General features: G+C 46.5%; 1 protein-coding gene across 1 annotated transcript in view; it reads right to left on the reverse strand.

The window, feature by feature from the left end:
* Window positions 1–3005: 3005 nt before the first annotated feature.
* Window positions 3006–13049, reverse strand: part of LOC139281626 (kinesin-like protein KIF19) — a 198148-nt gene continuing 188104 nt past the window's right edge. Inside the window, exon 21 of the mRNA XM_070901771.1 lies at window positions 3006–3145. Coding sequence (XP_070757872.1) covers window positions 3006–3145 — 140 coding nt within the window. The remainder of the gene's footprint in view (window positions 3146–13049) is intronic.

A 13049-nucleotide genomic window follows, 5' to 3' on the forward strand; every position in this document is an offset into this window, starting at 1 on the left:
ATTGAGTGGTTAGGAGTAGTGTGACGTATCGATGGAGCACGCGGTGAATCTAATGAAGATTATTTTGGAGAGGTTGAGCGGGAGACTGGGGGAACTTGGGTGGGGAGGAGGAAAGGAAGAAAGCAGCAGAGGCGACTGCGGAGATGGTCTTGATGTTGGGAGTGAAAAGAATCTATGGATTCCTCACATGTGATGTTTGAGGTGAGATTGGAGGCTGTTGGTAATGGATATAAAAGCCTGGATTGTTTGTTCCTAGAGTGTGATCCTGGGTAATTGGAGGTTTTTGGCTTAGGAGAATGAAACACAGTAACGCTTAATGTAGTCAAGACAGATCTGGTGATGAATAGCGTCAGCTGTGCACCATATACAATTGGACGGGTATCCCGATCACTTGAGTGAGCAAAGTTGAAAACTATACCAGAGGCAGCAATAATAGTTAGTGTACAAATTGTTGGGATGAAGAGCTTTGAAGACAGAAATGAGCAAGCAGTTAAGAACGCCAACAATACCAGAGGTGGACCAAATGCAAGACAGTTGAAAATTTGTGAATGAGTTGGTGAGGGAGCTGGGAGAATTTGTGAATGAGTTGGTGAGGGAACTGGGAGAACTTGTGAGAAAGGTTTTCCATGGGAGCATGGTGAGAATAGTTGGATTGAAGGAGGGTAGGGGGATATGGGTGGTAAGGGAGACAAGGATGATGTCAGAGATTGCTTTGTCAGTGATTAAGTCCCTGAGGGCAGTATATAAATGGGACGGGAACTGGATTAGGTAGACAGCTTGAAGAGAGAGAACCGGCATATGAGCCAAAGGGCCTCAATTCTGTGTTGTAAATTCTAGGAACTATAATCTATAAGAGATGATGATGCCAAGGATATGGATAGGTGAGTTTATATGAAGAGTGAGATTGAAGAAAGACAAGAGGGTGGTGACATCAGAGGAGAGGGACTACAGGAGTTGAGGTGTGGGTTGAAGCCACTAAAGGTGAGAAGCTGCCCAGTGTGAGGGTAAGGGGAGAATGGGAGGAGATCTTGGTAAGGGAGTTGGCATGGGCTATGGGGGAGGGTAGTTAGTCATGAGAATTTAAATGAGAGGCATGAGGGATGGAAGATCATGAGGTTCTCAAAGGAGGAGAACATGTTGGGAAAATAGGGAAGCCAAGGTGGCACTTGGAGAAAGGGCAATGCCACTGCCAAGGTGGCATGAATAGGGCAGATGGTGGAAAGTGCAGCCAAACAGGATGGCTTCTGTAAGGGAAAGGAGTTGCTGCTAATGAGGTATGTTTTTTCAATGCTAGGATATCAATAAAATCATCAACAATGACTGACAGGGGGCTTTGCAATTGGGTGAGTGAACATTACGGAGGGATATACAGAGACAGATGGTGATTAGTGAACAGGCAGAGTCAGCAGGGGTGACAGTGGAAGGGATTACTAGGTTGGGGAGGAGGTGGAGGAGAAGCATGCAGGGCAAGGTGGTCACCGAATGTGGGACAGTATGGGTTGCTGCTGTGGGAGAGGCCCACAGAGCAGTGGATCCTCTGGTAGGACTGGCAAACAATGTTGAGCAACCATGGCATCAGAAAAGGTAGACTGTGCAGTAGTGATAGACGGGGGAATTGCGCAAAGGAGGGGTGCTTCTGGAGAAGGGGGAGATGAAAGGCTGGCACAGCCGAGTGAGAGGAAGAAGAGGAACGAGAGGAGTAGGCCCGAGAAGAGCTGCAAGTAGAAATAGGAATTAAGGGCTTGGGGCTGGCTTTTTCAATTAATTTTCTCCTGATTGCTTTGTACTCCAGTGTCTGGTTTGTTTGATGGCAATGTTTGCGATGCTGTTTGAAAATGAAAGATGTACCGAGTGATATAGGACCTGAAGATATAATGGAGGTGAGCCCACTACTGTATTTATGATGTATTAAGATGCTTCTATTTAGTATTGCTTCTAATGGCTCTATAATGAAGAATCTCTCAGTTAATTCTCATTGGTGTAGAAAAATAAGAGCACGTAAGAGATTTTTCACTCACATGGCAATCTTCTACCTTGAACTATGGCCCATTAAAAAAATTAACTTTTTGTAATGTTAGCCATCTACATAATTCAGGTTGCCATCCAGCAGCACCACAGGGCACTGTTAATTTGGAGAAATGTGTGAATGTTAGAACGCTTTAAATTCAGGCTGCATTGGTTTTACAGTGGACCCCTGACATGCATTGGATGCCTCTGTGCATAGAATGCGTCTGCAAGGTCTGTATGCAGCCATCCATCACACAATTTTTCACAACAGTCTATCATTAAGTGTAACTTACACTCTAGTGTTATTCACATGCTGATTTTGCAGAGTCACATACATTGAATGGTAGGGAATACAACTCATATAATCATATTTCCAGTAAATTGGGTGAACTGCACATTAACTGCTCTCCATTTACCCATCTGATATAATGCAAGATAGGAAATGCCAAAACCTGTAAAGGTATGATAAAAAAATGCTGCAGATACTTTTATACAGATCTTTAATCAGGTAATTCTATATTAAGAAATTTACAAAATATTTTGAAAAAGGTCATATGATACAACTATGTGGATTCTGAAAACTGCCACTGGCATTTCTTACTCAAAGAGTTACAAACATAGTTCAGTTCTTGTTGTATCAAAGTTCCGTTGATCAGCTGCTCTCAAAGGCATTGCACCTTTACCGGTTAAGATCTACATTCATTCCCTTTGTAATCCACACCTGTAGACTGTTTACAAGTTGCATCCTTTTTACCTGTCCAGCTCACTAAGTTTCAGCAATACTGCCTGAATTCATTTGCACTGTGCACCGTGTAGTACAGTAACCAGTCTTTTTATGTACCTCGCTTTTTTGCAAGAAAAAGGAAAAACGTATCAAATATTCATTGCTTCGGGAACAACATGATCCTGGGTAATGTTCCTCTCAGGTTTGTTTTTAATCCTTTTGCCTTATCTCACAAATGCGCCAATTATACTGTCCAAATGCTTCCTACTTGTGGTCATTTCTTGTATCTGCTGTCTCCTCTGATGTGTGGGTTCGCACCAGTCACTCTGTGGGTGCTGAAAGCCAAATTACTTCCCTTTTTGAAGTTTCCAGGATGTGCTTGCAGCTGCTGTGTGTTGGCACCGTCACCTGGACCTGTAAAAGTGGTAAGAAAGAGGACTGATTTTATCTATACAACTACTTGAAAAGCTGAAGTAATGCCTCAGGATTAGCCCTTAAAAATGGGTTTATTTTTGATTGTATGAAAAATAAAGGCCTGTTTTTTTTTTAAATGCCGTGTATATAATGGCCCTGAAATCCCGGTCTCCCCACGTCCGCACGGAGTTCCTACGGACCCGGGAAGGCATCGGAAATGCCGTTTCCAGCACACAATGCGCATGCGCTGGAAACCTGCATTTCCGATCTGTCAAGTTTCTGGCTTGACAGATCGTAGCCAGATTGGGAGCGAGGACACTTGTAAGTGGAAATTTCTGATATTTACGCTTACAAATGTCCTCAAAAATCTTGCGCCTGCGCCTACTTTTACAGGCGCAAGTGTTTTAAAAATCACAAAAATATCTAAAAATAAAGTTATTAAAACATATATTATTATTAAAAACCCTCCCCACAACGGTAAGTTTGTTTAAAAAAACTTTTTTTTTAAATCGGGAAATTATTTTTTTTAAGACATTAATAACTTTAATTTAAATGAATGTAGTGTAATTATTTTCTATTTTTTTATTAGTGTTTTGGGTGTTTGAAGTTCTATCACAATCATAGTAATAGGAGTTTAGGACCCTGCGGAACTCCTATTACTATGATACCTTACCTGATTGGCTGCCCAGAGCCATGTGAGTCCAGCTCGAGGCCCGCATACGCGTTGACGTGCACGCGCTGCGACTGGCAGGTGAAGGACGCCTCAGCATCGGAAGGTCCAACGTGGGCACCAGCTTAAGGTAGGTGCATATTTTTTCTCTAAAATGCCCGCGGGAAGGCCAAACCGGAATTTGAGGGCCAATATATATATTTTTTAGATCTCGCCTTTGCTCAGTTGGCTTACTAATCAGGCTGCCAACATTTCAGTATTTCTGAGGTAAGGTTGTGATGCTTTATTAATAAAGCCTCTGCATCACTCAACATGCTGCTCACTGAAAGCAATGGGCAGCAGGCTGCTGGAGGCCCAGGAAAACATGATGCCTCTGTGCCTAGTCTTGGAAGCACAAAGATTGCAGCTTCACAATCAAGAGGCCAGCTACTTTGTGGCGAGTTCTGAAAAAACTTTACAAATGATGGGGTAGAAATTTGTCTCGGGCGGTAGCGCATCAGCCACCAGTGATACGGCCTGCCCGATATTCACTTCTATTGAAGTCAGTGGAACTTGTTAGAGAGAGATTTTCCCCCTGGGCAGCGGCACCTGTAGCATAGATGTTAGAACAAAATATGTAATTGTAGTAATAAATGTGTGTGGTAAAATGTATAAATGTATACTTGTGGTTTAGCAAAGCCCCAAGGGATTTCAGCCAGCAGAAAAAGGCTGCATTCTTAGTTACTGATAACAGCTGTGTTCTCACGCAGAAATACACTTCAACTCTGCAGATGTTCATAATCGGGCTACTAGGCTCCAGACGAGACGTCCTGGTCCATGTTAGAACAATACGACTCTGTAACAGGACTAAGATAAGGAGACTACCCAAAGACAGCACCCAAGGACAGTAAGATAAGGGGGGCCTGGACCATGTCACAAGATCATCATGAGTAACTCTTAGCAACACATCTCTTAGCAACACATGAGGCAATCACGCAGTCACCTAATGTTTAGAGGCCACTTCTATTGGTTCATGTGAATCTATATGTATTCTATAATTAATATGATTGGACAGTATCCGGCTGAAATGGGCTGATGTAACTGTAGTAAACTGTTGTAAAACATATAAAAATCCATGAAACCCTTTGTTCGGCGGAGAGAGGTACCTAGACCCACGAGTTGCTTCATCTCCCCGCCGGCGTAATAAAACCGTTTTGATGTATGGACCGACACTGAGTGACGAGTGATTCTTGGAAGGGTACATTCGCGCTAACAAATCGAATAACAGCCGAGGACTATAACAGGTGGACTGATGCTATACATCCAAGATGAATTGTTTTTTATTCGTGCATGAGATGTGGGCGTCTTGAACCATAGGGTTATGGGGAACAGGCAGGAAAATGGAGATGAGACCAAGATCAAATCAGCCGTGAGCTTATTGAATGGCGGAGCAGGCTCGGGGGGCTGTATGGCCTACACCTACTCCTTATGTTTATTGCCCATCTCTAATTGCCCTTGAGATGGGTGGTGGTGAGCAACCTTCTTGAACTGCAGTGGGCAGTTAAGAATCACATTTAGGTCAGACTGGGTAAGGACGACAGATTTCCTTCCCTAAAGGACATCAGTGAACCAGATTTTTATGACAACCATTACTGATACTAGCTTTTCATTCCAGATTTATTTAATTAATTTAATTTAAATTCCACAGCTACCATGGTGGGATTTGAACTCACGTCTCTGGATCATTAGTCCAGGCCTCTGTATTATTAGTCCAGTAACATAACCACTATGCTACCATTCCCGATTAGTATTAGATACTTCGTTACAATAGCAATTTCTTTGACCTCGTCACTGCACTGTTAATAACCATTAAATGAGTAATTTTATGAATGTTTTTATTGGAATTCCAATCACAAAATAAAACTTTAAGGAAATATTAACACAGAGTGGATATACAAAGGGAGCGATAAGGGAGTGAAAGGTTATGGGGAGCGGGCAGGGAAGTGGAGCTGAGTCCATGATCAGATCAGCCATGATCTTATTAAATGGCGGAGCAGGCTTGAGGGGCCAAATGGCCTACTCCTGCTCCTATTTCTTATGTTCTTATGAATAAGCCCTGAAAGAGTTAATACGACTTTTAATCTCTCTACATTTGCACCTATCGCCCACGTGGCTCATTTCCCCGTTTAGCTGGAACGCTGATACTGTATGAGCTGGGCAGTGGGCTTCTTCACCCTGGCGCCAGGGTGGGAACACACAGCCTGAGGCGCAGCTCTAGAAAGTGGAACTGGTCCTGATTATATTCTCTCACGCACACACAGACCCACTGTGCCGGTACGAAGGGCCGTGCCCAGAGTCCTATCTGGGAACAGGAGAAACATGTTCACTGGTGGGGGGGGGGGTTTCGAGTTCTCCCTTGAAAGCCAGTGTTCCATCACAGCAGAGGCTGCGCCACCTCGGCTAAGCAATTACAAAATAAAATCTTCCTGGTGTTTCCGGGGGCAAGTGTGCAGAGCAGACAAGCCACTGCTAAAATTAATTAAAAATTGAGTCAGAACTGACGGAGCTAAAACATTCAAATCATGAATTTGGTTTTTGTTTCAGAAGGTGTGATACTTACAGTCACCAAGACTGAATCATTTATTTCCATTTAACCTACAGTTACCCTCTGCTACATTGATCCAAAGCCTGCTAGAATTCAGGTGATGAAAATGAATACAGGAACAGCCAAGGCTCATCAATAATACTCCAGCCATTTCGTGGTCTTTCATATTCTGCACTGGTTTCTTTGCTTTATGTTTAATCCCATCAATATTTCACATTTAAATCTACTGTAATCTAAACATTAATCTAACTTTTTGGGGTCATAAAGATTCATGGCTGTCAGCTGCCATTTGGCGGCTATAAAGGTTATTCTGTGCTAAGATCTCATTAACTATTGGAAGGAAATTGCAGCATTCCTTCATGTGTGAAGCAGCTTAAATACATGTGGCTCGGACAATGTTTATGGGTAAATCCTGATAAACATCTATAGATGACATAAAAAAGGACCAAATTGAAACCCATAATCCAGCCTAATTAATGAGTTAGCAGCCAAACTGAATTAAACGGAGGAATAAAATGTATTATCCTTGGTAATACCAGCTAACATCAGCAAATCCGATGGCCGCCACACATATTTAAACAAGCGATAATACCAAAAGTGAGCCATTTCAGTCATCTCATCCCCGCAATACCAAGTGGCTAAAAATCCTTGGGGCTGAAATGGCCCCTTTCTACAAGGCCCATGGCCGCCTGAAAACGACAGCCACAGGCCGGTGCGGAATGGCCGCCAAGTCTCAGTTTTAAAAGTTTGGCGTGGTGTAGGGGACCGTTCCGGCCGTATTCCTGCCGCGGCATGCACGCGCCGACCCCATACCGATCGGCGGCGGCCCCTTCCCAAAATTGCTCCGCGGGAAATTGCCCGTTTCCCGGAAGTGCCCCGCGTGAACGGCACCGCTGCCAGTCGGTGCCCCCGACAGTTTTTGCTGTCGGTACCCTTTGTGTGGCTGGGCAGCACGGCTGCCCTTAAAGGGGAGGTGGCGCTGTCGACGATGCCATGTTATTTTTTTTTGTTGGCCGACTGCCAGGTCGGGCCGACAATTATGGCTGCGGTTTTAGCCGCACTGCCAGCAGGCAGCTTGGCACCCCTTCTTGCGTGCCAGGCCGCTGGCCCGGCCACAACCCTCCCTGGTGGCCCAGTGTTTGTCACTTAAGTGGCTGCAGAGTACATAGCGGCCCTCCCCTTTAACTGATGGGGAGGGACGTTGTGACGCCCCAGCGCGATGACTTCGAGCGTCGGCCACTCTGCCCCGCCCCCACTCCTGCCCCAATGGTGAGGCCACTCTGCCCCGCCCCCACTCCTGCATCGATGATCAAGCCACTCCACTCCGCCCCCACTCCTGCATCGATGATCAAGCCACTCTGCTCCACCCCCACTCCTGCCCCAATGATGAGGCCACTCTGCTCCGCCCCCACTCCTGCCCCAATGGTGAGGCCACTCTGCCCCGCCCCCACTCCTGCCCCAATGGTGAGGCCACTCTGCCCCGCCCCCACTTCCGCCCTGATGATGAGGCCACTCTGCCCCGCCCCCACTCCTGCCCCAATGATGAGGCCACTCTGCCCCGCCCCCACTCCTGCCCCAATGGTGAGACCACTCTGTCCCGCCCCCACTCCTGCCCCAATGGTGAGGCCACTCTGCCCCGCCCCCACTTCCGTCCTGATGATGAGGCCACTTCCGCCCCATTTTAAAAAAAAGCATGAAGTGTTCGATTTCTCGGGTTTGTCCGCCCCATGCACTGGGCGGGCCAGAACACTTCAAGAACGGTAGATACGACTTGTTTCAGGTGGGGGGCAATTTCGGCCCCCATATATTCTGGCATACCTTGGCAGGCAGAAACCTGAATGAATATTAATGATAATCTTCAAAATAGCAATGCACCTGACCAGAGCACCAACATGTGATGCCAGACACACGTATAAATCCTCCCATACACGAGTTGCTGATTTTAGCTTTACGGTAGTGAGAAGGCACTGATGGTGGGCACCTCACCACAGGGCAAGGAAAACCACTGATAAACACAACAGACACACAGGCTTGATGGTCACAATGCAGGTGACAGATTCAAGAAATGTTATTATAAATATTTCTCATGAATCTCATGCTTCCCAAGGAGAGGCAGGACACTGCCAGCAAACCTAAAGGCCCAATTTTAACCTGGAGTGGGAATCGAGAGAATAGCAGCCGAGGCAAGCGTTGAATTGCAGCCCCCCGCCACACCCCACCTCCCCAACGCCCCCACAACCCCACACCCCTCCGCCACCATACCACCCCCCACCACCACCCCACCCCACCACCCCACCTTCCCAACGCCCCCACCACCCCACACCCCCGCCACCACCCCACCCCACCACCCCACTTTCCCAATGCCCCCACCACCCCACACCCCTCCACACCACCCCACCCCACCACCCCACTTTCCCAACACCCCCACCACCCCACCCCTCCACCCCACCACCCCACACCCCACACCCCTCCACCACCACCCCACCCCACCACCCCACTTTCCCAACGCCCCCACCACCCCACACCCCTCCACCCCACCCCCCCGCCACCACACCACCCCACCACCACCCCAACCCCCCCCAACACCTCCCCACACCCCACCACACCACCCCCCAACACCACCTCCCCACACCCCACCACACCACCCCCCAACCCCCCACCCACCCCACTCCCCCAGCCCACCACACAACCCCCTCACCACCCCACCTCCCCAACACCCCCCCCCCACCTCCCCACGCCACCCCCCCCCAACCCCACCCCATCCACCCCACCCTGCCCAAAACTGGTGCTAAGCAGCAGCTGAACGGCAGGTGCGAGTGGCATGTCAGGCAGTCACTTGCCAGGACTAAAGGAACAGTCCCTGGCACTCACATTACCACAACGGCTACCCCACTCAGGATACTGGTTGAAAGAGCAGTCGGATGCCGATGATGTCTTCGGAGCATGCTCTGTATATTTAAACGTGTTTTCAGGTGGGCGTTGGCTTAGAAGGGCAGGTCAAAATTGAAGACTGCATAAAGGTTAGTGGGATGTCAACAGACAACTCTCTTCCAGATGATTTTAATTGCCTGCCTGCCCAGTTTCCACATGTCTGCACTAAGCTGCAGGGTCAAGCTTGGTAGATAGAGATAGATAGCACAGTCATAGATTTGGCTAGACTTCCCCAACAGTGAACTGGGCCTTTAAGGTTGCCTCAAGTAGTTATTGATGTTTATATCATTCTGTATTGATTGAAAGAGCATTCAATTTAAAAATAAAGAGTAATAACATAAGAACATAAGAAATAGGAGCAGGAGTAGGCCATACGACCCCTCGAGCCTGCTCCGTCACTCACTAAGATCATGGCTGATCATCGATCTCAAATACACTTTCCCATCCGATCTCCATATCCCTTGATTCCCCTAGATTCAAAAGATCTCAGCCATGAATATACTGAGAGACTCAGCATCCACAGCCCTGTGGGGCAGAGAATTCCAAAGATTCACTGAGTGAAGAAATTCCTCCTCATCTATCTTAAATGGCTTACTCCTTATCCTGAGACTGTGCCCCCTAGTTCTAGACACTCCAGCCAGGGGAAACAACCTCTCAGCATCCACCCTGTCAATCCCCCTCAGAATCTTGTATGTTTCAATGAGATCATCTCTCATTCTTCTAAACTCCAGAGAGTATAGGCCATTCTACACAATTTCTCATCATAAGACAGCCCTCTCATCCTTGGAATCAATCTGGTGAACTTCCGTTGCACTGCTTCCAAGGCAAGTATATCCTTCCTCAGATAAGGAGACCAAAACTGTGCACTGTACTCCAGGTGTGGTCTCACCAAGGTCCTGTACAATTGTAGCAAGACTTCCTTACTCTTATACTCCAACCATCTTGCAATAAAGGACAACATGCCATTTGCTTTCCTTATTGCTTGCTGTACCTGCAGGAGACCAGCAGCCAGACAAGTCTGGTGGTAACTAGCAGTTGACCGACAGGTGGGAGTGGATGTGAGCCGACATCCCATTGTCCCTGTTTGTATTGCTGTTAAAGGACTGAACAGGCTGGGGCTCTTTCCTCTAAGAAAGAGAAGGCCTAAGAGGGGTGACCTAATAGAGGTCTTTCAAATTATGAAGGGGTTTGATAGAGTAGACGTATTGAAGATGTTTCCACTTGTGGGATGTCCGAAACTAGGGATCATAAAAATAAGATAGTCACTAATAAATCCCATAAGGAATTCAAGAGAATCTTCTTTACCCAGAGAGTGGTGAGAAATTGGAACTCGCTACCACATGGAGTGGTTGAGGCGAAAGCATAGATGCATTTAAGGGGAAGCTAAATAAAACAGGACGGAGAAAGGAATAGAAGGATATGCTGATAGGGTGAGATGAAGCAGGGTGGGAGGAGGTTTGTGTGGAGCGTAAATGGCAGCATAGACCCATTGGGTTGTATGGCCTGTTTCTGTGCTACACATACTATGGAATTCTACTGGTTGAGACTGTTGAAGGTAGTCTTACCTCTGCCATCGAGCATAATTTCAGTTACCTTGGTAATCAGAGTCATGATCACAGCATTGAATCCTGTCTTCACTGGTACAGGCGCTCAACAATGCATTGAAACATTTGGGAAAGATAAACAAGCTAGAGTTTTAAAAAAAATGACAGCCTAATCCCTGAAGTACACTGCTGGAAGCTGAGCAGAGTACACCTACACCATGCACGACTAGCTCAGTGGCGATTTGTATGTTTGAATTTTATAGGTATGCTTGGAGTTGGTGCAATAGCACTAAATCTTCGATTTGCTGGTTTGAGGAGAATGCTGTCCATTATAACTTCATTTCAGAACTGTTCCCAACTGTGTATCCATTTCCCACATCGTCAGCTTTGTCTCTTGAGTGAGACTGTCCCATTAGCACCAGATTGTGGCAAATTTTACATTGCGTACTTGTGACCTTTGGCAATATGGCCGACATCAATCAAAGCAGTTGCAACAGGGCATCAAAGGATCCATCTATTCCCATCATCTTTCCTGAATTGGAATTGAGAAGTGAAAGATTACTGACTCACTGAGCTCCCATTTTAAACTATTTTTCAGCAAAAATATATTCCCCCAGAGACTCACAGTATCTGGATGTTGGCTAAAGTCCAAGGCCCCGATCTTGACTGAGACGGATTTTCTGAGCGGGTGGGATGTGCAGTTTTAACTCCACACTGTGCGTCTTTCTTTTAGATTAGCTTGGGGGCCGGGGGAGGGAAGCACTCCTGCTTCTCCTGACCCACAAGCAGTGCTGGAAAGTCACTTACCTCTTCCACACAGCAGTCTTAACCTCCCTTTAGCTGCCAGGATTTGCCAAGATCCAGAAAACCAGGCCGGCCAGGGTTAAACCTGGAGGATAGATAAAATCTGAGGCATGCAGCCTCATTATAATATTTAAATGACTAACCCGCCTCCTGAGAGCAGGTTGATTGCCTGCTCCGCTCCCCCCCACCGTTAAAACTGAAAGTGGATGAGATGAGGCTGGGTTGGGTTCGGGTTTGAGATTTAAAAATTTTTCACAACCAACCCAAACCCCCCCCCCTGTTTTGGGGGGCTAAAATTCCTCTATAATTGTCCAAATGTCAGATCTGATTCTAAAGATTGTCTTATATAAAGTTGTTGCATCCATATCCATGGAATGCGAATGGCAGGGGAATTTATATCAGTATATTTGTCTACTGTTATACAGTAACTGTCATGTCTTTTTTTCCCTTGTGTTTGTTGTACTGTCCATAATTAATCAACAATTTGAGTAAGAAACCAACAGTGTGACTGGGCGGTGAATGGATGAGGACACTGCCCTTTCACATCTGCAGCCAAGGTTGGAATCTATTGCAAACCTATAGAATGAAAGTCCCTTCGTTGTTGATTAAGGCCAGGAATTTCCTCAAAGCTGCTTCTGCTCCGCTGGAGTTGAAAGCCCAACCTTGACATCTGTGTAAATGGGATTTCTGTTGCACTTCTGGCAAAGTTACAGAGGTGGAGTGGGAGCAGCTCCAAGGAAGTTCCTGATCTAAGAGTTTTATCTGAAATGGGTTTGGGCAGCCTCAACCCAATCCCTGGTAGCGTAGACACAGGAAACTTCAACTAGTTTGGTACTAATTGGTACTAAACTGCCAATTTCAGTAAGGCCACGAGGATGGCATTGCAGTATGGAATAGGAAGTGTCACACTGTGTTGCAGAAAGTGCTTTTCAGAAGTTGCCACCAAAGCATTCTGTTATGGCAGAGTATGGAGAGCTTCACTCTGCAACTAGATGCTGTACACCTAACTTGGGAATGCTGACCTGAAATAGGGGCAAGTGTTCCATTTGCAGTAGAATCCCCCTTGTTGAGCAAACAAATTCACCAGTGCTACCCATCAGACTATTGTGTGACAGGGACTGGTGTACATGAAGTTGTCTGCTCTATGGGAGGTCTGGGTTTGGACCGCTGTGCCTTAATATAAAGGCTACATAGCCGACGCCACAAGTCATGACCAGGATGGAGATGATTGGGTAATTCCCCCCTCAATCACGTCCGGAGACTGTACTGCTAGAAGTAATTGGGATTAATTTTACGCGCATAATTTGCATTATGTAACTATCCTCCACGCATTGTATCTTGCTGGAGAAATAATCCTGCTATTATCAAGAG

This window comes from Pristiophorus japonicus, chromosome 15, assembly GCF_044704955.1.
Source record: "Pristiophorus japonicus isolate sPriJap1 chromosome 15, sPriJap1.hap1, whole genome shotgun sequence".
NCBI classification, from domain to species: domain Eukaryota; kingdom Metazoa; phylum Chordata; class Chondrichthyes; family Pristiophoridae; genus Pristiophorus; species Pristiophorus japonicus.